General features: G+C 36.6%; 1 protein-coding gene across 17 annotated transcripts in view; it reads left to right on the top strand.

The window, feature by feature from the left end:
* The window catches only part of SETD5 (SET domain containing 5), an 81,648-nt gene that overhangs the window by 31,423 nt on the left and 28,904 nt on the right, over positions 1 to 21,321 (top strand). For 2 of the 17 annotated variants that reach the window (XM_023510641.1, XM_023510644.1), the window contains exons 2-16: positions 2,033 to 2,092; positions 5,189 to 5,375; positions 6,177 to 6,401; positions 9,753 to 9,945; positions 10,225 to 10,330; positions 10,657 to 10,865; positions 11,196 to 11,254; positions 11,773 to 11,951; positions 12,875 to 12,913; positions 16,123 to 16,365; positions 17,280 to 17,428; positions 17,799 to 17,916; positions 18,646 to 18,755; positions 19,696 to 19,945; positions 20,541 to 20,624. In XM_023510641.1, the coding sequence (XP_023366409.1) occupies positions 9,854 to 9,945; positions 10,225 to 10,330; positions 10,657 to 10,865; positions 11,196 to 11,254; positions 11,773 to 11,951; positions 12,875 to 12,913; positions 16,123 to 16,365; positions 17,280 to 17,428; positions 17,799 to 17,916; positions 18,646 to 18,755; positions 19,696 to 19,945; positions 20,541 to 20,624 (1,638 nt within the window). In that variant the 5' untranslated portion in view covers positions 2,033 to 2,092; positions 5,189 to 5,375; positions 6,177 to 6,401; positions 9,753 to 9,853. Of the gene's footprint in view, positions 1 to 2,032; positions 2,093 to 5,188; positions 5,376 to 6,176; positions 6,402 to 9,752; positions 9,946 to 10,224; positions 10,562 to 10,656; positions 11,255 to 11,772; positions 11,952 to 12,874; positions 12,914 to 16,122; positions 16,366 to 17,279; positions 17,429 to 17,798; positions 17,917 to 18,645; positions 18,756 to 19,695; positions 19,946 to 20,540; positions 20,625 to 21,321 lie in introns of those variants that run through there. The other 15 variants (XM_023510645.1, XM_023510643.1, XM_023510653.1 and 12 more) reach the window with 14 other exon arrangements.

Raw genomic sequence — 21,321 nt, 5'->3', positions numbered from 1 at the left:
ACTTTGAAATCTCCTAATTAAGTGATAGATTTCAGAGTGATTTTCATACTTAGGGAGGCTACCTCTCAAGGTTTTCTTAGGAGTCAGGAAAATAAGCATACGTTTTTAAATGTATGTAAATACTGTTAATATGCTTGGAGAAATATATTTGTAAAAATAAAAGTGCTCTCAGTGTTTTACTTAAAATTTAATGATACTGCTGGATATTATAAAGCCAAAGGAATTAGAAGAAAAAGGACATTTTGAGAAAATGGCTTTTTGTTATATAAATATATTCTGTGCTTACTTGTATTTTGTCAGATTCTGAAACTGAGGGAGAGATTTAGAGTTTTGATGATTTATGGAGAGTGTTGATCAGAGATCGCTCCTTGGCTGAGTTGCTGTCTGCATAGGCTGTTAACAATTGTTTCTCTGGCAGCAGATCTTGTTCATCAGGATTGCATCATTTCTGGGAGAATGGCCAAGGTCCACAGCCTCAGTACAAAGACTGTCTGAAGCATATGAGGCCTGTTCTCTTTCTGAAGCGGCAACTCCTCTTCCTGCCAGTCCTCTTCACAGGATTACTGAAGCAGACTTGTTCTGAATTTCTTTCATTGGATTGGCTATTTATTGGACTCTTGTCTCTCAGCTGCTTCCGGCTCACCTGTCTGATGCAATTTCTTCTTCTGAAATCTCTGTTGAAATTTTTCTTAAAGCACTTTTTGTTTGTTTTCTCTAAGAATGACTACACAGATCTTACAGGTCTTGTGCTTTCAGCAAGTAGAGAATGTAGAGAAGAGTCTGTCAGAATAATATTACAGTGACTATTGGCCATTTCTGAACTCAATTTAAAAAGACGGGGTAAATAAAAAACAGTTATGGCATGTTCTGTATAACATCCTTAGAAACAGTATGTAGATAGTAACTCCTTAAAAGAGTGCTTACTACCCAAAGACAAGCTGGTTCTGCTTCTAAATCCAAGAATTTCCTATGGGCTTTGATGGATTGTTGTAATAGTTAATAAGAAATTGAAATTCTGATGCATGCGTTTCCCCCCAACTGTGTACTCACATACTTATTTCTCTTTTTACCTCCTGCCCTTTCTTTTTGCTATTGCTTCTTCCTTAATTTACTCTATTCCTTCTTTCCTTTTACTGTTTCCATGCTTTTTGTTTTTGTAATTTGGGGTGTGCTCTTCCAAATTGTTCATAAAGAATACTTTTATGTTCCAGTTTTTTTTTTTTTTTAATTAGAAATCATAGAACAACATAATGTCCCTGTAATGCTTGGTAGCTGGAATTTCATAAACAACTCTTCATTTTTATGATACAACTTTTTATGTGTTAATAACTCATTCTGACTAATGTTAAATTTGACTTTTTGGAGAAAACACTAAAAACCTAAAGGGTTTTCAACTTTGAAATCTCCTAATTAAGTGATAGATTTCAGAGTGATTTTCATACTTAGGGAGGCTACCTCTCAAGGTTTTCTTAGGAGTCAGGAAAATAATTTCATTTTCCTTCAAAGCTCTGGGATCACCTAGTTTCTCTTTTTGGAAGTTTTAACTATTTTTGTTTCCTTTATGGAGTTGACCACAAATATAACTAATTCACCTTTATCTGTAGTGGCACGAGAGTACAGATGGCATGGAATGAGGGGAAGAAAGGAGTAATGTAGGAGAAGGGAGTGTGTTGTCTGACTACAGAGTAAATTTGACATTTAGTTAAAGAAATGACTCTGAATTTGGGAAAGGTTCAGTGGAAAAGAGAAGCACCTTGTAAAAGAGGGAAAATTAGCCAGTGACATAAGTACTTCACCACTTCTGAAGTCAAGTAAAGATGATTTCCTTCTTCATACTTTATTTACTTTCTAGCTTTATGGGAAAATAAGATATAAATATTAAAAGACAATAATTCAGATAGAACATAGGGAAGTGAACAAGGCACTATACACGAATAAACCAAAATTACTATTAATATCTCTGTAGCATTCCATTCTGTGTATTCATTGGTGTTTTATCTTCCTGTACTAATTTGTATTTCAACTTTTCTAGGTCTTCAGAGTTACTGGCAGATAATTTTGGGGGACTTCATATTCAGAGGTCTATATAAAGGTGACGCAAATGCTTTTAATTTCTTTTTATTTTTTACAATTTAATGAATGCTGAAATGATATTGTAGTAATGGTGACCATAATTAACTCAAGCAAATATTTCTTAAACATTCTCTGTGTGTCAGGTATGGTAATGGCCATTGGAAATACAGCAGAGAAGAGACAAAAATCCCTCTTCTAGAGTTTATATTCTGTTAGGAATGAACAGACAAATTAGTAAAATATATCTTGAAATCGGTACACCTGAAGAGTTAATTCTTACCACTCTCTCCAAACTCGGTGATATATTAAAATAACTGGTATAACTACTAAGCTTGGTAAACCATCCTAGGAACCTGTTGCTCGGTTAATGAAACTAGAATATTATAATAAAATATTGCATATGGATGATCTATTAATGATTCTTGAACTAACATTTTAAGAGCTGCTTTTTACACATTATTTAGAGAAGGAACTATTTTCAGGATTATATATGAAAAATAGGGGGGTTTGATCACAATTTGAATTAAGCATCATTATTACTAAGGCACCTATATAAATGATTGCTTTCAGAAGAGTGGAAGGATTACATAAAACTAGACAGAGGAAAATTGAAGAGTTTATGAGAGAGAAATTAATTCATAGTTAGCCACTTAATATTTCTTGGAGTTATTTATCAGCTATCCAAAACAGCTGAGTTGGGACTTCATTAAAGAAGATAATATCTGAAGTAACTTTTCTGTCTTTTCATTTTAAAAATTGCTCTAGGAAAAATTATCAACTAGGTTTATAAGTTGGCTTTTATCTAGAAGCCTACATTTTTTTTTTAAAATGAGCATATACTAGTAATGGTTGTAACAGGGTTTTAGTGGTATTGAGTGACTGTTTTTTAAGTCCTTTACTAAAAGTAGAATATCCAGTTCCTTTTACTTTTCCGGGGGTGGTGGGGTATGATCATTATGAGACTTTCTTCTGATTACTTGGTTAGGCAGCAGCTCCTGGGCTTTTTAAAAACAAATATGAATTATACACTGATACTAAAATTAAAGAATTGTAGCCAGCAGCATATAGTATTGAACTATGCCCTTTTGGGTTAAGGTGATACATATTCTCAGTTTTTTCATTTGCACATTTTATTTCAATTTCCAAAAGGCTTGAAAGATGAAAGCAAAAGGAAACTAGGCTGACCCAGAGGCAGAAAGTTCCACCAGTCCCTTCTCAACAAAATAGCCAGGTGTTGTAACAGGTGCCTGTAGTCTCAGCTACTTGGGAGGCTTAGGCAAGAGAATCACTTAAGCACAAGAGTTTGAGGTTGCTGCAAGCGTGATATCACCACCCACCACCAGGGCAACATAGTGTCCACCAGTCCCTTCTCAACAAAATAGCCAGGTGTTGTAATAGGTGCCTGTAGTCTCAGCTACTTGGGAGGCTAAGGCAAGAGAATCACTTAAGCACAAGAGTTTGAGGTTGCTGCAAGTGTGACATCATGGCACACTACCAGGGCAACATAGTAAGACTCTATTCAAACATCTCATGCCATATACCATTTAAAATTTGCATTAACCCCTTGATTGACTCAATATTTTGAACTTTTCATTCCATTTAGTTTTTTTAGTATTAAGAATTGTTTAAAAAAGAGAAATAAGAATTGTTACACTTTTCTAACTGTCTTATTTGTCTTGTTATGGAATCAGTATGTCAATCAAGACTCATTTTGTGTTCTTTTTTGGGCAAAAATCTTTATTAACCTGGTCTTTAACGTTCATGTTAACTTTATTCCCTCCCATATAAAATCCTTCTGGTTTCATCCTTTTTTACATTATTATAATTAAAATGATGCATTGTACACTTTCTTCCCTTTGCAACATACCTCCAACTTGTTTAAGCAACACTTTTGCCTTTAAAAAAAAAAAAGCATTTTAGAGATTCATGAGTCTTTCTGTCCCCAAATTCCACTGGTTTATGGTGGAAATTATCCTCTCGACTTTCCCATACAAAATTCTCTAATCTTTGTCATAAAACTAAAACTATTCTCTTGTGATTTCATGTGTGTGTGTTATTTTCTTTTAGAGCGGCATTAGGTTCATAGCACAATTAAGCTTCTGAAGATAGAGATTTCCCTTATACCCTTTGCACATGCACTTGCTCTCTTATGGTTTATGATGTTCAGTATATGAACAGTGTAATACAGTATAATGTAGCCGTATATGTCACCTCACAGATATAATAGTTAAGATATTTGCATTTTGCCCCCAAATGATAAAGTACTCCAAAGAAGGAAGAGAGTGTTCTATGACAAAAGAAGGCAGTAAGAAATAGCTATATCTGGCTCGGTGCCTATGGCTCAAGTGGCTAAGGCACCAGCCACATACACCTGAGCTGGTGGGTTCACATCCAGCCAAGGCCCACCAAACAATGACGGCTGCAACCAAAAAAAAAAAAAAAAAAATAGCTGGGCGTTCTGGCAGGCACCTATAGTCCCAGCTACTTGGGAGGTGGAGGCAGGAGAATTGCTTGAGCCCAGGAAATGGAGGTTGCTGTGAGGTGTGATGCTACGGCACTCTACCCAAGGCAACAACTTGAGGCTCTGTCTCAAAAAAAAAAAAAAAATAGCTATATCTAGTCAAGTATAAATAATTTGGAAGGGATAACATAACTTGTAAAACTGCATTTATTTATGACCTAGAAAAAGTTTAAATGAAGACCTCAAATTATTAAGGAATTTATGTAAACTAGGATTTTTTTAAATAACTAGCCAGTAACTTAAAACTGCTTGCTAAATCCTAGGCTGATAGAAAATTTTGTTTGATGGGTGATTGTAGAATGGGGTAAATGTGTGTGTTAGTGAGGTGGGGAGACTATTACTTTCCCTTGAACTACTGAAAAGAAACAATTAAAAATTAAAAAGATAAGCATAACTTTTTGCTACCTCATTTTGAAGAACATTAAGGAAATATATAGTATATATGTGATAATGTAGCTATACTTGTGTTAAAATTATCCCTTAAGAAAGCCTTGTCGAAAATAGATTAGGAAAACACTCAGTATCATTTAGGATAAATTTTAAAAGCTATCTGATACTTGGTATTTTACTAGATATTTTCCTTTCTTGTGGCAGGATTCCTCATGTCCATAACATGTTGGCTGAGGCTCTGCAGCTCACCCCCACTCTCAGAGTGGTCAATCTCCGTTAATTGGACCCCGTGATTTCCAATCGTTGCTGTGTTGGACGTCATGAGCATTGCAATCCCTCTGGAAGTCACCACATCAGATACATCATACTCCGATATGGCTGCTGGATCAGAGTAAGTGCTACTTCTTGGATAGTAGGTACATTACCAGTTTCTGTGGAAACAACTTTCTTGTGGGTAGCTAATAAGATGTGGTAGTATTTTCTTAACTAAAGCCCCACTATAAATGCCATTAGACCTTTCCCCTCTTCCCCATAGAAGCTGGAGGAAAAAAGAAATTAGAAGGGGGAGGAAAAGAGCTTTAAGAAAAGGATTTCTAGGTAAATGAAGAATAGAAACAAAGTAAGGATTATGTTTTCATTTGTTTTGATGGGTGGGGAAGATGAAATAAAGTAGGTGTCACTACCTACTTGTGTTGAGTTAATAATTATTCTGATGGAGGGAGATAAGGAGGTGTTCTTTCCAGCTGATTTTCCTTGAAGTCCTCTTCCTATGTACTTCCCATTGTTCTAGAATAAAGGGGCTGAAACTTTATGTGGGTGAGTTGCTTAGATCTTCTGACATTTGGCGTAGAAAACTGGAGAGCAATGTCATCTGTTTTTTATAATATTCATTGCCTAGAAAGAGGACCTTCAAAATCAGTGGTACCAAACTTTTTTTTCAGCTAAGAGCAGCTTTAGGAATTCAAAGTTTGTCGAAAAGCCCAATCTCTAAAATAATACTCTCAATTCTTGAAGAATTTAAATGCCAAATGACAATGAAGGTAGGCCTTCATTATGCAACTTTATATATTCAGTTTTAAAATTTTTAGCCTTTTGTATCCCTTTTCTTTTAAGTTGTCCAAGATTCCCCCTGCTCACAGATTCCCCCTCTTGTCCTTTTACCTCCCTTGTACCCAATCTTCCTTGCTTACAGAAAGGAAGTGGAAGCCCCCTACCTTTCAAGACGAAGTGACACTACACCAGGATGTGAAAGTCCAGCGAAAGAGACCCAAGGGGCCTAGGGGGCAGCACACCCCCAGAAGCCAAGTCTATTCCAGGCAGTACCAGGGATTAGGGTCTGGGCTGGAAAAATCCTGGTGTTTTGAATATGTTCAGGTCCAGTTCAGACTCTTGATCCCACAGCCACTTCTTGAGTGAGGTGGGTGTTGCTCTAATTCCCCTGTTTCTCTTGCCATTTTCATGGTCCCTGGGAATTCTTTCCCCTTCAGCAAAGTAAAGCAACTGTACCAGAGTTCTGGGTTGAACGACATCCCTGATTAATAATGGTTTTCTTACTTAAAACTGAGAATATTATTACAAAGCATGTTTATTTCTTCATAAAACCACCTACTCTAATTTGTTTCCTGAGTACCTTAAAGAGGAAGCTTAAATAAAACTACCCTAAGAAGTAGTATTATAATATTCTGGGGTAGTCTAGAATGGAAAGCAGTTGGGGACCTATTCCCATATGAAAAGGAAGAAAGTGGGTGGGGGAGGGTGGGAAATGGTGGATTGTTTTCCTTCTGGAGCTTTTTTCTGGTTTTCTTTTGTTTTTATTTATTTATTTTTTGCATGCAAAAGAGATTTAGTTATGATAGTAATTGAGACCTCCAATTTACAACTATTTCCCCAAATAATGTAATTAAATAATTTCCTGCATTAGTAGGTAGCCCAGTTTTATAGTATTATAGATTTTAATAAAGTTGGCTAACTTGCTACTATATGAATTGATTAGTAAAATAATAGAATTAATAGAATTAATATTAATTCAGCATTAATATTTGTCAGAAATTTCAGCAAAGAGGTTAAACCAGTAAGTTTGGAATTAGTAAATGAGGAAAAAACTCAAAGTAGTTATTCTTACAACTTATATTTTCCCTGAAGTATAGAGATGACTACCTGTAAATGTAGCTAGGGAATCCAAGAGTAATTGCAAGAAGTGGAATTATTTCTGGTCTTACAAATTTTTAGTGTCTAAACACCAGCATTCTAGGATTTCCTGAAACATTTTCATCCATAGTTTCTAGACAGATTTCTGATAACTAGTCAAAACTAATTACACGGTTATTCATTTAGTATGTCTACAAAGGGAGAGGAATGTCAATAACCAGCTGTTAAATTATGACTGCTATTTGTTGATGTTTCATTGTACCTATACACACTGTTCTAGGCATTTTAAGCCTAAATCTGGTATTAAGTGCCACATACTCAGATCTAAGTTAAAGACCTAGACCTTATTACCCCATTGGATTTTCAATCTGATGGCCACAATATACAATATGCATTTTTAAAAATAATTTGCAAAAACTGTAGATATAAATGGAGAAGCAAAGATTTTTCTGAATTTCCAACTCTATCATAACAGAGTTCCAGGAATTTTTCCAAGAGGTGGCATAACAGCAGGTTGTATATTGTCTTTAGAATACAGTTGATGGAGTATATCTGTTGTGAGCTTGGTTTCTGTGTATGTGCCAGCCATCATAGCACTTCAATTATAGGAGAATAAAGTCTATAATTACATCTACATAAAGTGGTTGGCTAATGAAGAGATAATTCAAACACTCCAAACTTTTAATCCATATTTTAAAATACAGATAAGAATTGATATATATATCAAAGAATATTTTAGGAAATTCTATAGTTATCTGTCAGCATCTAACTATGTACTGAATCAGTGACTGCTATGGAAATTGCAACGTTTCTTCATCAAAAGATAATGGTTTAAATTTTAGATTTGGCATGTAAAGCAGTGTATTAATGCTATGCCTATCTAGAAAATATTGAAAATAATTGTGTAGTCTGATGGCCTGTTAACCTCCACAATATACATTTTATTTTTATTCCCTAGACTTGCACATGAAGTGCATTTGTTCATATTTACCTGTTTGGAGATGGTAAGATACAACCAACATAGCTCCATCTCCATGGCCATCCTTTATTTCATGCAACTTTTCCCTTTCCCTATCCAAAAAGGAATCCATTTTTAATAAATAGCTGTCATATTTCACCCATGTGTTCAGTGATACAAAATTGATGTAAAATATGTACAGCTCTTTGGAATACTTATTTACTAGTAATGTACCTGGTAAATTAACAATGTTGTATAAATGTATTATTTTCTTTTAATTGCCCATCATAGAAACAATTATACCTTCATTTTATTAATGCTTGTCTGCCTTTGGTTTCATTTAGGAAACCTCACCTATTTCCTAATTCTCAGAGATGATTGCCTCTCAGTGAGCCATATTCAGATCATCTTTTTCTCAAGAATACTGACTTGCATTCTTGATGTGTGCTCCCCCCACCCAGTTCCCATCTTACAGACACTCTTAAGTAATAAAATGCGTGCACCTCACTAACAGAGAATACTTTCCTCTGTCTAAAGTTTTGTTCCCCTAGAAATGACCTTTGCTGTTATTAATAAGATCCCTTCTCACAGTTTTGGAGCATATAACTGGGTGAGTTGGATACATATCTCAGACTTTTCTGTTATCCCTCACTTCTCAACTGATGTTGCACCTTGTTGAACTACACACTTTACTCCTGCCACGTATTGTATATTATACATCTTTAAGCAGGAAAAGTGTCTGTTAGTTGAGGTAAATAATATGCATTATTTGATTCCCAAAAGACCCATTCATTCATCTTTGAGACTGAGTTATACTAGTCCTTAAAGTTTCTCATTTATGAATCTCACTTCTAATTAATAGACATTACAGATCATCTGTTTTTCAGTTCTTTAAGGTCATAAAATTACATTTTTTAGTTATCCTTCAAAATTCCCCCGAACTTAAACAGGTAACAATCAGAACTGAATTTTCTTCCTCCTTTATCCTTTGCCACCTATACTTTTTAAAAAATCAAGTAAAGGCTTACATTAAATTTCTAAATTTGAATATACTTGTAGTTCTTTTATAATTAATAAATTGCTCTTGAATAGTTTGTTTCCCACTCAGTGAGGGTATAAAAAGATAATAAACCAAGCTTCTTAACTAAGCCTGGTTAATAAAAGTCTTAAAATAATTTTCTTTAAAGATAGAATATTGTCCTGGTTTCTGAACCAAGAGTAAGAAAAGAGTGTATAATCTTTGAAGTCAAGCAGACTTTGTTTCCAATCCTAGCTTTGTCAATGTGTATCCTTGGGGAAGTCATGTAATCTTACTGCCTCAACTTCCCCCTCTGTAAAAATGGGGTGCTATTTACCATGTTTATTGGTTATAGAAACTAAAGAATATATACAAGTGCCTAGCAAATAGTGGATGATCCGAAATGGTAGCTGTTATTACTGTTGTTGTCACTAGACTAACATAACCTTCGAGTTCAGTTTTGATTATTTTGAAGTTCTATGGCATTATCATGCAGCTGTTTAATAATTGTGTCCTTGATATGCTTGCATGTCATTGGTTGATGAGAAATTGTACTCTAATATTTGAAAGGTGTTTGGGGGTTCATCAAGATGAGAGGTGTGATAAATATAAGATGCCATTGTTTTTACCTGTACTTTCTTCAGGGTATCCTGTCTTGGTAGTGAATGGAAGAGGGCCTGGTCCCTGGGGCAGTGCAGAAGGCACTTTCATCATCTCACTCACTGCAAATGTCATGTGAGGTTTCATGGAAGTATTAAGAGATCCAATTAAGAAGAATAGTTCTGAGTCTAAACCAGCCCAGAGTGGCTTCTCTAGGGGAAACTCCCCGCTCAGCTGGTACGTTTGTGTTTGTCATTAGGGACACCTTGTATCCCAGGTACCTGCCTTGAGACATCTGCCTGTACTGGCTTCATGTTACACACAAATCCACATTTAACACTCCTACTGTTATTTATAGGTTTAGTTATGTTAATCAGATTGTTTCACTGAGTTCTTTCTCTTATTCTAGTGGCTGGTGGTTGTGGAAAGAGGAGGGGTTAGAATGGGAAGTGAAGTGCTAGCCTAAGGGAAGATTAGGTGTTATGCTATCATGCGTTGCTTTTCGCCTTTGTGCAGCCCTGAATCTGTGGAGGCTAGTCCAGCAGTTAATGAGAAGAGCGTGTATTCCACTCATAATTATGGGACCACTCAGAGGCATGGGTGTCGAGGACTGCCTTATGCTGTGAGTATGCATTTGTTTCTCTCCAGAGCAGTGATCTTCCTGGAGTGTAATCCATTCTTATACATTGTGACTTTCTTGAAATGTTTATATGCAGCATGACGAAGTTGTCCCTTTTGCACTTCCCTGCCTCCAGCGGACGTCTAGCCCTGCATCATTGTTCTTGTTTTTATGTCCCAGTTGACCTTGGCATTTTGTTTTATCACTTTCCTGGTTGAAGCCAAAAAACAAAGGGTACTACTTTCTTCTTTCTTTCCATATGTACCATACTTTAGGGGAGAGAGGGGCCAGTGTTTGGACACTGTTGATTTAAAAAATCTTATTTTCAGGATCATAATTACGGAGCCCCTCCTCCTCCGACACCTCCTGCTTCTCCCCCTGTCCAGACGATCATCCCTCGTTCTGACCTGAATGGCCTGCCGTCGCCCGTAGAGGAACGCTGTGGAGACAGCCCGAACTCTGAAGGAGAGACTGTTCCTACCTGGTGTCCTTGTGGTCTTTCTCAGGATGGCTTCCTTCTCAACTGTGACAAGTGCAGGTAAGATCCCGTTCCATCTAAATAGAAGTCTGGGATTGGGGATTCTTACTAGTAGGGAAAAGCTCAAAGTATTCTTTCTTGTGTTTGTTAATGTAGATGATTCCTTAGTGCTCCTTGGCTCGAATTCTCTGCACTAGGTGAGAATTGCTGACAACAAGGAATGAGAAATTGATGTTAAAGCTATTGAATTTGATATGAAATTTAATGTCCTGGAAACATTTGGTAGGTGGGAGGGAGGGGGTAGAATATGCAGAGACACTTCGCCCATGTGTGCTATGATGTTCTGCATGCTGTTGGAAGGACTACTTTAAGTTTATTTTCCCTCTTTAGGGGAATGAGCAGGGGGAAGGTTATTAGACTTCATCGGCGGAAGCAGGACAACATATCAGGTGAGAAGATGGATTAGACCCACATTTTGACAAGTAAATATTTTGTGACTTAAATGTTCAGCTCAAGAACCCTCTTAAAGTTTCTGTGTTCCCTAGGTCTTCATACAAAGAGGTACCGTTCTCTCAAGACCACTGTTTAGTTCTCTTGTAGTAAACTAAATGTACCTGAAAACAACATTTAGCCCTGTAGCAATCCAAATAATCTTCGTAAACACACAAATAAGTGGATCCTTTTTTAACAAATAAGCCAATCTCAGATTGTTACAAAGGAGCTTAGGGACTAAATATGGGAAGAGAAATAGATACAATGCAGACAGGGTTTGTATGCTTATGCCAGTGATATAGAGAATATCTTATTTTCATAAGAAAGATGGGTATTTGTACTTCTTTAAAGATGATAGAGTTAATAGTAGAAGTACTAACTTAACTGGATATGGGGTACACCTAAAAGGAATAAGCTGCCTTTAATGTACTTTTCAGGCTGTTAGTGCCTGAACTGTGAAATCACCTGTTTTTAGGTGGGGATAGCAGTGCAACAGAAAGCTGGGATGAGGAGCTTTCTCCTTCCACTGTGTTGTATACGGCAACACAGCACACACCTACAAGCATCACCTTAACTGTTAGAAGAACCAAACCCAAGAAACGGAAAAAGAGTCCAGAAAAGGGTCGTGCAGCACCAAAGACGAAGAAAATTAAGGTATGAAGGGTAAAAATATCTTGAATATATCTGGAATAGCTCGAATTTTGGAGCAAGAAAACACCAAAATTCTTGTAAAAGGTTTGATCCAGATGTTTAAAGGGCCACTGTTTCTCTACTTACAAAAATCAGCTAATCTATGTTACGTATGTATAGACCAACCTCTCTTCTGCCACACCATACCATCACTACTGGCTCAAAGTTTTCTTCTACTCAAGCCCCCCATCCCAGGTATGATATTCCAGCCCTACCTGGCATAGGCCCATATGTGCTGCAGCCTCAAGTCTAGGCTTCCACTATCTTTACAGTATCTCCCCACCTCTCAACTCCAAAGCAGTCTGAAATTCTCTCCTGGTTACATGTCTTTGGGTTGATTGTTTTTCCTTGTTTCAAAAAAAATTGGGAAACATCTCTTGAATAGTCTAGGCTTCCTCAGGGTCGTGGTCACTTTCCTATATTCTCAGCAAAAAGTCTCTGGGAGAAACCTCTTCTGGTTTGTGTTCTTTCTTCCCCATCACAGCAACGTTGTTGCTTGTAGGTGACTTGCCCACCCCTTGTTAAGGGGATTGGTCTTTGTTTCCGTCTTAGTTCCAAAATTGGTAAATCTGCAACCTGACTTAAAGTTTTTTATTTACTTTTTCTCTTAGTATCAAGGGTGCATATAGGATTTAAGTGATGCATGCTCTTCCCTGTTAATTACTTTTTAGCTCCACAAAAGAAAGTATTAAAATAGTTTCAAAGTTCATAGGCATTGAGCTTACCCCTATTCTTGATGGTAGTTCGGGGAATTCTATTGTATTTGTTACCAAGAGAAAAGGGGACAGAATAGAACACTAGTTTGTGCCTTAGTTTTAGTCTCAGGTATAACTGTCATTCTTGGTACCAAGTTTTGTTTGTTCTACTTGTTTTCCTCTTTGGGATAGGCATTTCGAGAGGGATCCCGGAAGTCCTTGCGGATGAAGGTAAGGGGTAATCTACTGCGATCTTGCATTTTGGTCAGCTTCTTTCCTGACAATGATAGTCTGGGAATCTTGGATTCTGCTTTTTGTTAGTTTATAGTTGCCATTCAGTTATTCATAGAGATTTTCTCCAAAATAGATTTTCTTTGCCATTTTCTGAAATATTTTCCCTCTCTGTGATCAACTTCCATTTATTGGTTTTTCATTAGTTGCTTTTCTACGGGGTAAGTGATATTTGCCAGACAAAATTGAGGCTGATGTGTTCTGTCATTATTATTGGGCTCAACATTGGAGTAAAGTTTTCTGGATAATAATATAGGACAGTCTCTTGTGGAACCACCCTAGCACCATGTGGGCTTTAATTGCCAGTTGGAAGGATAAATCTCATCAAAAGGAAAGTTGCATTATTGATAGGAATTACTGTTTTGTCTTGGCATATCTATTTGATTGTGAGGACTCAAGTGATGCTAGTGTGCTTCTTTTTTTCAGTGAACAAATAAAAGAGGTTATGAGGCATGATTTTGGAAAGAGCTTAGAGAATAGAGAAATTATGTGCAATGGTTTAAAAAAACTTTTAGACAAGAATTCGAGTTTGCTGAAAGGAGATTTGATTATACTATCTAGGTATCTTCCTTTACCTGTGCTTAGACAAAATACCTCCCAAGTCATTACTTATGGCTTTAAAATATTTAATTAGAAATAAGTTTTAGTTTAATTCTTTAAGTATGAATATTCCTAAATGAGTAAGTAGGATTTTTTCTGTTGATAGTTGCGTGCTGTAAACAATAACATCTTTAGCGAGGATCAGCTTTATTAGAATTGTATTTGTGTGAAGCACATTATGACTGTTATCAAAGATTATTGGTGGCATTTTATCTGAAGTTTGAAGGCCTCACCTTGTGTCCATCTGTCTATAAATAGACTTGACCATTCCTGTAAAAGAGGTTGGAAGAGGACTTAGAGCCACAGAGTATCAGAGACCTGGGGTATATCTTGGAACACAAATTAATAATTTCTTGGTAGAGCCACCTCCCACAAACAGCCAAGTTTGCTTTAACTGCCCCTTTATTTGTGTGTGGTTTTTTTTTCCATTTTCTTAGCAGGATCCTTAAATAGAGTTGGAGGCAGACATAACCCTGATCTTGGCTGCTAGGCCCTTTTCTCTTATCATTCAACTATTCACTTATCTCCAGAAGTTTGAGGTCTTTTGGAAGCTTTGGACTGGCTCTTGGAAAACACATAATCCCCAAACTTAAAGTTTCAAGAAGTTGACAGTCCCTTAGGTATGTTAAAATTTAGACAGAAAAGAAATGTTTCTGATAATTTCTGCTAGAGTGAGAAAAGAAAAATAACTGGTCTCATCTTAACAATTCTAAATTGAGTTACAAATTTTGTGCTCAGAATTATTAAGAACTCTACCAAAAGATCCAAGTGGGAGCCCATAAGAATGAGAAAATTTTGTCATTTGGATTTTTAATCCTAAGGTCAAGAGTTTCCCTACTAGAGATTTAATTCTAGATCAGGGCTTCTCAGCCTAAATAGACATTGTTGAAATATTGGATCACATAATTCTCTGTTGTGAAGACTGTACTTTGCATTGGTCTAACAGGAGGATACCTGGTACCAGTAACAAATAATTATAATAATCAAAAATGTCTTTAGATATCGCTAAAGGCAACATTGCCCTAGATTCAGAACTACTGCTCTAAACCCACAGAGCTATAATCTCTAGTATTCTGAAAAATGAGAGGTAGCACAGTAAACTCACAGTAGGAATTAGTAGAAAATGGATAATAATGTGGCAAAGGCCTCTAAAATCCAATACATTTACCAGGTCATAAGTTTAGTGATTACTACTGGATGTTTAAAGCTGGAAATACTATTTGGGCATCCCTAATCCCTAGTTCGTAAGCACCTTTAAGTCTAAGGTTTTACACTATATTTTTACTCAACTGCTATTGACAGCATCATGCACATCATCTTTTTTCCTTATATATATATGTATATTTTTTTTTAACACGTATGATAATTTATTCTGTTCTCAATGGGTTGATGTTGACCTTGGTGTTTCTCAGTGCCCTTTGTTTGTTGTTTAGTCTTTGGACTCTAGTGAGAAATGTAAAAAAAAAAGTTTTCTTTCATTTTCCTGTTCCTTGGGGAAAAAATAGTAGACAATAATCAGTCAAGAACAGTGAAGCAAAGTGATAAAAGAAAGCAGTTAAATAGATATCAGTGTTTTCTATAATTTTGCAAGTTGGATGTGGACATGGATTTTTGGTACTACAGTGTCTTCCTTCTAATCATCAGTAGCATGACTTCATCACTATCAGTGTTTGGTTTGTTTCCAATGGCACCTTAAGTCTTAAACACCACAGAGGGCAGTGTGTGTCAGGCTTAAGTTGTGTCTCTGTAGATCAAGCACCGTCTGCTAAGGATGCTATATCTGACATATAATATAATAATCTTTTCTCAGTAGAGAGCATTGGTTTTCTTAGAGGAGTATAGCAAAGTACCTCTTAAAACATTTCCTATATTCTTCCTACCCTCTCCTCTCCCCTCACTTCATCTGTTAAGATTATTTAGAATGTGGCGATTTAAATTGTTAAAAGTAATGTATTAGAACAATATGCTTGAGAATAATGGTTTATATTTAGATTATGATTGGATTGGGTTACAGATATATTTAGAATGAACATGTATTTAAAATGAAAATAAGTGGTATAAAAACAATCATTTCTGCTGAAGAGTAGTTACAACCAGACCTGGGCTAGCACAGATGTTTGGTAAGTATTGAAATTTTAGCGTTTTAATGATTTGAGGTCTCTACTATTAATTTTCACAAAGATTTTCTTAATGAAATTGATATAAATCTTTTGACGAAAACAAAATTGATTTTTATGACTTAAACATAGTCATTGAAATCAGTGATAGGATGAGACTATGATCCATATTAATTTCTTACTGAATAAATGCAAAAACTGAGCTTCTACATTTAAAAAAGTTATCCATGGTCTCGGCACCTCTCATTAGTAACAAAACCATGACAGAAGCCAGATGCCCTGACTCCAGTCCATTACTGTTATGTCACACCAACTACCAGGTGAAAACAAATTTTCATTGGAACCTCAGCTTGTCGCCCTACGCCCCACCCCCAATCACTACCTTGTTTATGCATAGACTCTCCTAACCTACCTGACCTTTGTTCTCTACAGAATTCTCCCTCTGAAGCACAGAATTTAGATGAGAATACAACTGAGGGTTGGGAAAATCGGATAAGACTATGGACTGATCAGTATGAAGAAGCTTTCGCTAATCAGTACAGTGCAGATGTACAGAACGCCCTTGAGCAACATCTACATTCTAGCAAAGAATTTGTGGGCAAACCTGCAATTTTAGACACTATTAATAAGACTGAATTGGCCTGTAATAATACAGTTATTGGTTCCCAAATGCAGGTAAGGACCAAAGGGTTAAAGATACTCTAAGATTTTAAGAGCCCAGGAAGAAGAGGGGCAGGGATTGGAATTACTGTTTCTTCCTAATGTATAAGGCCTTAGAATAACAAATTTGCCAGCTGTTGATCATCTTTAACCAAAAGTAGGTTATATGTTTATTAACTAGAAATTATCTACTAAGCACATATTTTAAAACTATCTTTGCTCATAGATGAATTAGGGTGGGAAATTTTATACAGCCTTAGTAGGAAATATGTAAGATTTATGAAAAGCTAAGCTTGTTCTTTCTTTTCTCATTGTTATACATGTATTAGACATAGAGCCAATACAATCTTTTGTTTTGTTTTGTTTTGGGTTTTTTGGGTTTTTTTTTTTTTTTTTTTTTTGAGACAAAGTCTCACTTTGTTTCCTAGGCCAAAATTCTATAGCATGAGCCTAGCTCACAGCAATCTCAAACTCTTGGGTTTAAGTAATCCTTCTGCCTTAGTCTCCTGAGTAACTGGGTCTACAAGTGCCCACTACAACACCTGGATAATTTTTTCTGTTTATTATAGAGATAGTCTCACTCTTCCTCAGACTGGTCTTAAACTCAAGAGATCTCCCACTTCAGACTCCTACTAGAGTAGTGCTAGGATTACAGGCTTGTGCCACCGTGCCTGGTAGAGCCAATAAAATCTTAATCATGTATTTTTTGCTGATCTTTTCTTGCCTTTTCTTGGGTGGCAGATTCACTAGAGCATGTTTTCTAGAAAAATTAAGCTTATATCATACAAAATTTTCTGATTATTGATCTAAATAACATCCACAAGTAGGATCTGAAAATGTTAATGCAGTTCCTTAAATTATGAAATATTTTGAGTGCCTACTAAGCTGTGGTTGCTATTGTTTAATGTTACTGCTCTGGCTTTATTTAGTTACAGCTGGGAAGAGTCACTCGTGTTCAAAAGCACCGGAAGATCTTGAGAGCTGCAAGAGATTTGGCTTTAGACACTCTTATAATAGAGTATCGTGGGAAAGTCATGTTACGACAGCAATTTGAGGTCAATGGGCATTTCTTCAAAAAGTAAGAACATTATTCATTGAACAGTGAGAGCTAACATGGACCTGCCTGAGCAGTGTTATTAAAGAAATCATCCTTTTTAATAGGTTCTTCTTGGGGAAAAGATAACTCAAATAAGCTTGTCTGCTATTTGTAGTGAGGCGCAAATAAATCTCCAAATTGTTTAACATATAAAGTAGGGATGGCAAAAGCCAAGTATTCCTTGCTTGGTGCTTGTTGTTTAATCAAAAGCAGACAAGCATGTGATGTTTTCCAAGTTTAGGCATTGCAAAGGACTGCTGCTTCTTCTGTCAGCATATGCTTTATATTTGGTGTCATGGGGTGGCCTTTTTGTTTGTGTTGTGAATTACAAGAATTTTAATTATATCCCTAGACCATACCCTTTTGTGCTCTTCTACTCAAAATTCAATGGTGTAGAGATGTGTGTGGATGCCCGTACTTTCGGTAATGATGCTCGGTTCATCAGAAGATCATGTACACCAAATGCAGAGGTAAGATATTCTTAGCAACTTCCTTTTGAATGGAACCACCAAAAGGACAAGCTTACTGAAGAAGCAGTCTGAAAACTTCACCCAGATAAAGGTCTGTAGATAATAGTTGTGATTGTTCATTATGAGAAATAAAAAACAAAAGTAATGGTGCTTTTATATTGACGAGACCAGGGCAAGGAATGAATTTTCTGTTAGAGGAGGCAGAAATGGAAAAAAAAACCCAAGTCAGCATTTGCTAAGAAAAAAGAGCTAGACTGAAGTCAGTGAAGTTATGTTAAAGAAATTGCATTTTGGTGGAAGTAAATGTTATTAGGCCTAACTAAGCTATTTGTTTGCAGTTTTTTAGATTTTAAGAAATAATATTCCATGAGAGAATCTAGACATTTTTTTAGAGTTCATTACTCAGTGTAACCACATCAGATTTAGCAAGAAAATCCTCAGAGCTTTACTTACAGGCTAAGGAATTTTAATTCTCTGGTTGAACTGGAAACAACTGTAAGATGTAAAGCAGAGATTTCACCCTGATTTCTAACGTCTCAAATGTCTCAAGGTTTCTCCACTTATTTCAAGAAGTATCATAAACTCTGAAGCCATTACTGAATAGTGGTTTTAGATGAAATGAGGGAGTTAAAGAACAGAGAGAAATTATTTGGCTGAAAGGTTTTTTTCTCACTTATGGAAAATTCCTGGTCTTCATGATAATTCTAACCGTAAGCCTTACTCACACAGGTACGACACATGATTGCTGATGGAATGATTCACCTGTGCATCTATGCTGTGTCTGCCATTACCAAGGATGCTGAGGTCACCATCGCATTTGATTATGAGTATAGTAACTGGTAAGACCTCAAAAACCTTTCCTAACATGAATGTTTTTGTCTTTATGTTAAGCTGTTCAGCACTATATAAAGTTGGCCTTTGTTTCTTGTCCTTTCCTTTTGGTTAATCTTTTCATGAGTAATGTATTTTCTGCCTAGAGATTGTAAAGGAAAAGATAGACTTAACAGGGTTTTTTAGAGATGCAGGTACATTGTATAATACTGCTCACAAGTGTCCTTGAGAAAGATGTTTTGACACTTATTTGTACAATAGCAAAAGGGACATGTTTGAAAAATTGCAGTAGCATCTGCTGCTATGCATACAGCATTTGTACCAGGTGACCATATAGAATGAGAGTTAAATGGTTCACCCTGGCCCTAAATATATATTTTTTGTCAACTAAACTTTAATAAAGCTGAGGGAGGGATTTAAAGATTCACTCCATCCACTTAAACCATGTAATCTAGGTGAATATGACAATGCAAAGATACAGGGATATCAAATTGTAAATGATTATGTGATAAGCTTTATAAGGTAGGTGTTTTTCTCCCTTGGTCATTTTAGGCAAAACATAGTCTATGTAGTAAAGTGATGTTTGGCTCAGGTAGAAGAAGTAAAAGTATTAATATAAGGAGCTAAAAGTGAGGACATGGTGATAGTGGGTACATGGTAAATATAGCCACTTTAACCTCTCAGTCACTGGTTCACTGCCTGCTAAATAGCTTAACAACTGTTAGGAACTTAAGTAGGAGGTTTCCTTTTCCCTGACCATATGTAAGAGTAGAGTTAGAGTTATACAGAAAAACATGGAATAATGAAATGACTCTGTAATATCTCTGTTTAACTTATTCAAAGATAATACCAGAGGAAATTACTATGCTAATCAAGATAATGAATGAATCATGTAACAATATTTCAAGGGTACTGAGACAGGTACTTTTGATTGTTTCTTTGGAGCAGTAATTATAAAGTGGACTGTGCATGTCACAAGGGAAACCGGAATTGCCCTATACAGAAAAGGAATCCCAATGCTGCAGAACTGCCACTCCCACCTCCTCCAAGCCTACCCACCATTGGGGCAGAGACCAGACGTAGAAAAGCACGACGAAAAGAGCTGGAGATGGAGCAGCAGAATGAGGTTTCAGAGGAGAATAATGACCAGCAGCCACAAGAGGTTCCAGGAAAAGTAACTGTATCCAGTGATCATGAGGTAATCTTGTCTGGTCAAATGATGATGTTAAGATACCTGTCCTCCAGCTCGGCGCCTGGGCCTGCCAAACAACAATGATGGCTGCAACCAGAAAATGGCCGGGCATTGTGGCGGGCGCCTGTAGTCCCAGCTACTTGGGAGGCTGAGGCAGGAGACTCGCTTGAGCCCAGGAGTTAGAGGTTGCTGTGAGCGTGATGCCACGGCACTCTGCCCAGGGGGACAGCTTGAGGCTCCGTCTCAAAAAAAAAAAAAAAAAGATACCTGTCCTCCAAAGGAAGAGGATCCCAGGTTGTTGCATTTTGTTTTAGGTAGGGAAGCTATAGGTGTTACCTAATTAATGCCCTTTATATCAGTGGGGGTGTACATTCATTTTTCTTTTTGCTTTATAAGTCAAGAACATTCTTTCAGCTACTTTCCAGGTCTTAGTCCAGAGAATGGGGGTTATCATCTGTGTTTACCATATGTCCTCACATGAGTAACTCTTTAAAAGCATTAGAAATTATTTCTGGAGAGTTTTAAGCTACCAGCCAGAATAAAAGAAATTGATTGTTCCCAGAGCTTAAGAGTACAGCTGAATATTGCCTCTGTCTTAAAGGAAATAGACAATCCAGAAGAAAAACCAGAAGAAGAGAAAGAAGAAGTTATAGATGACCAGGAGAACACAGCTCATAGCAGGAGGGTGGGTACCATCTAACATCACTTTGCTGCTACTGATTCCTGGGTATTTTTTGTGGAAGTAATCATTTGGATTTTTTCCATAAAATAGACTTCATTGTAATTTTTAAATTTCTTTTTCTACACATAATACACAGTAGTTGTGACTATTACCTAATGGTGGTTTTAAGAGGTTTCCTTCTAATAATACAGTTTCTAAAAACCTGGCTGGTCAAAACCAAAATGTATTAGGGCCGTTTTGCTCTGACTTAGGAATTCCTTAGGCTTGTGTGCATTTTGACTGTTTTTTAAAACTCTTAATGCTGGGCATGGTGGCTCATGCCTGTAATTCTAGCACTTTGAGAGACTAAGGCAGGTGGATTGCTTGAGTTTAGGAGTTCAAGACCAGCCTGAGCAAGAATGAGAGACCCCATCTCTACTAAAAAGAGAAAAACTAGCTGGGCATTTTGGTGGGTGCCTATAGTCCCAGCTGCTTGAGAGACTGAGGCAAGAGGATCTCTTGAGCCCAAGAGTTTGAAGTTGTTATGAGCTATGACACCATGGCACTCTACCCAGGGTAAAAAAAACCTTTTAGTCACATGGATTAAAATATTCTGCTTTTATGCTGAAACCAATTATGTTTGTTTGTGACCCTAAGTAGTTTCTCTGCTTGGTTGTTTTTGAGCGCTGAAAATACAGAGAAAAATAAGTTTTCATGGACA

This window comes from Otolemur garnettii, unplaced genomic scaffold, assembly GCF_000181295.1.
Source record: "Otolemur garnettii isolate 467f Iridium unplaced genomic scaffold, OtoGar3 scaffold00015, whole genome shotgun sequence".
In the NCBI taxonomy this organism is placed as follows: domain Eukaryota; kingdom Metazoa; phylum Chordata; class Mammalia; order Primates; family Galagidae; genus Otolemur; species Otolemur garnettii.
Note: the sequence above shows the minus strand (reverse complement) of the source record. Positions and strands in the feature narration are given on the sequence as shown.